The 2,241-nt window shown below is 57.2% G+C and overlaps 1 protein-coding gene across 1 annotated transcript in view; it reads left to right on the forward strand.

Moving 5' to 3' along the window:
* LOC113209225 (uncharacterized) overlaps window positions 1–1,628 on the forward strand; it is a 10,727-nt gene extending 9,099 nt beyond the window's left edge. The window contains exon 2 of the mRNA XM_026426643.2: window positions 639–1,628. Within this exon, the coding sequence (XP_026282428.1) occupies window positions 639–1,000 (362 nt within the window). The 3' untranslated portion in view covers window positions 1,001–1,628. The remainder of the gene's footprint in view (window positions 1–638) is intronic.
* Window positions 1,629–2,241: the final 613 nt, after the last annotated feature.

Below are 2,241 nucleotides of genomic sequence, written 5' to 3' on the forward strand. Positions count from 1 at the left end.
CCCCGCCACTCCCCCTTCCTCCTCCTGCCATTGTCCCGCAGACAGTGTGCGTTCTTCAAGGGATCAGGGTCACAGGCCACCGGGGCATAGCGTGGCGGGGCGCGGCGGGGCGGGGCGGGCTGGCCACATGCGGTGCACCATGTGTGTGTGTGTGTGCACGTGGACAGGGGGTGATGCGCTGTCAGGCCTCACGCTGGGCATTGGGCGGAGGAGAGGAGCCAGGTCATATGGGGAGCAGATGGATCACATCCATATAGACCATCTTTTGTCTGCCTATCTTGCATGGCTTGCATCTCATCTGAAGCCGTCCCAGTGCATTTCCTTTTCGATTACTATTCACGCTTCTTCCAACCGCCTGGGGCAGCTGCTCGGCAAGCCGTTCGCTAATCCCAGCGGCGCGACACGCGGGCTAGGGAGGAGGGGGGGGGGGTATAAAAGAAATTGACAATCGCCACAAAAAAAGTTTTATCATTAGCGTTTCAGTGAAAGTCGCCTGTCCATATGCCCCTCGAGGGGGATGAGGGGTTGGCAGGAAGCTTCTTTCATACACATCTTGTCAGCTGCAAATGTGGTGCCACTGAAATAGGCGCCGCCGCCCGGTGACACGTTGTCTAAACCACCACTCTCTTGCTCTCCAGGTCGCGGCAAGATGAAGAAGATGATGGGCCCCATCCTGGCTGGTATCGCCCTCAAGATCTTCGCCGTGGTGCCCATCCTCATCGGCTTCCTGGGACTGCTCGCCGTCAAGGCCCTCGTCGTCGCCAAGATCGCGTTCGTCATCGCCGCCGTGATCGCCGCCCAGAAGCTGCTCGGCGGCGGCGGTAGCATCGGCTCCGGCCTGGGCGGCTGGACCGGCGGTGCTGGCGCCGGCGCTGGCGGCTGGTCCTCGGGCTCCGGAGCCGGCTGGTCCGGCAACGGCGGCTACAACTACAAGCGCTCGATGGACGAGGCCGCCGCCAACGACATGGCCTACAGCGCGCACACCCCCCAGGACCAGTGAGGACGCACCCCCCGCCACCGACCGCGCAGCGCGGCGCTCAGGGGCAGCGGGCGCACGAGCGCACCCTCTCCAGCGGGGAGGTCCTCGGGGTCACACCAACGCCACGCCACGCCACGCTACGCACCAAAACTGAGACTGACCAAATTTTCTAACCAAACCAAAAGACAGAGTGGGACGGAGACACGCTAGGAGATATAATGTTGATGCTGCTCCATATTGGAGCCCTTACCAGTTGCTGTACATAGACTTTACTCGTACGGACTTTACTTGTGCCATCCCTGCCGCGGGCCGATCAAGTGAGACTGGACGCTCGCGGGACCAGACTGACTGGACGGCATGCACCCTCCACAGAACGACACGGGGCTGAACTGAATGAGCCTGACTGTCCCCGGAATCAGCTATTTGAGGGGAATACGAGCGAAAAATCAAACGTCAACTCCCGTCGTGGTTGTTTGAGGGGACCGTTATTTATTATTTATTGTCTTGTTGACTCCATCGGGCCGAGAGCGCGAATGCCTTGGCCCGGCCTTACCAATTAGTCCTAATTTATTCTTAATTTATTGTTTGTTGCTGTTGCCAAATGTTGACCATGATGAATAAATTATTTTTTTTCTCCTCTGTAAACAAACGTCGCCATCATTCACGGACATTTCCGACCGTTTACACAACACGAGGTGACATCACACTGTACCTTCACACATTTTAGTTTTGTAGGAGCGGACAGCTCGGGACAGCCTGCTCCGCCCCCCTCCCCGTCACCGAGCGTGCAGCAGCGGACGTGCTGCGCGGCGGCCTTTCAAAGGCATCACCTTAACGTCCGCTTCATAAACTCGACTTGAACTTTTCTCCACTGAAAAGTCGCACCACCACCTTCTCTTATATTTATTTCAAACCGCGCCGATGCACTTTGAGGGCCCTCCCCACATCGTGTAGTAAAATTTCTATTGAGCAGTCAGGCTGAGGGATCCCTGAATCTGCGATCCGGGAGGATGGAATCAGGGAATAACAGACTTCTGGCCACGGGTGCGGAACGGATGATGTTGGCCACGACGGACGGGACCGCAAGCGCGTTGACATGTAGGGTACACGCGGGCTGGTCCTGCTCCGAATTGTCTATGTGTGTGTGAGTGTGTGTGTATGTGTGTGTGTGTATGTATGTATGCGTGTGTATGTATGTGTGTGTGAGTGTTTAGAGAGGGCGAGAGAGATAGAGAGACAGACAGAGAGGTGGTCGGGGAGTA

Source organism: Frankliniella occidentalis, unplaced genomic scaffold, assembly GCF_000697945.3.
Source record: "Frankliniella occidentalis isolate FOCC.00 unplaced genomic scaffold, Focc_3.1 Scaffold3, whole genome shotgun sequence".
Lineage (NCBI taxonomy): Eukaryota > Metazoa > Arthropoda > Insecta > Thysanoptera > Thripidae > Frankliniella > Frankliniella occidentalis.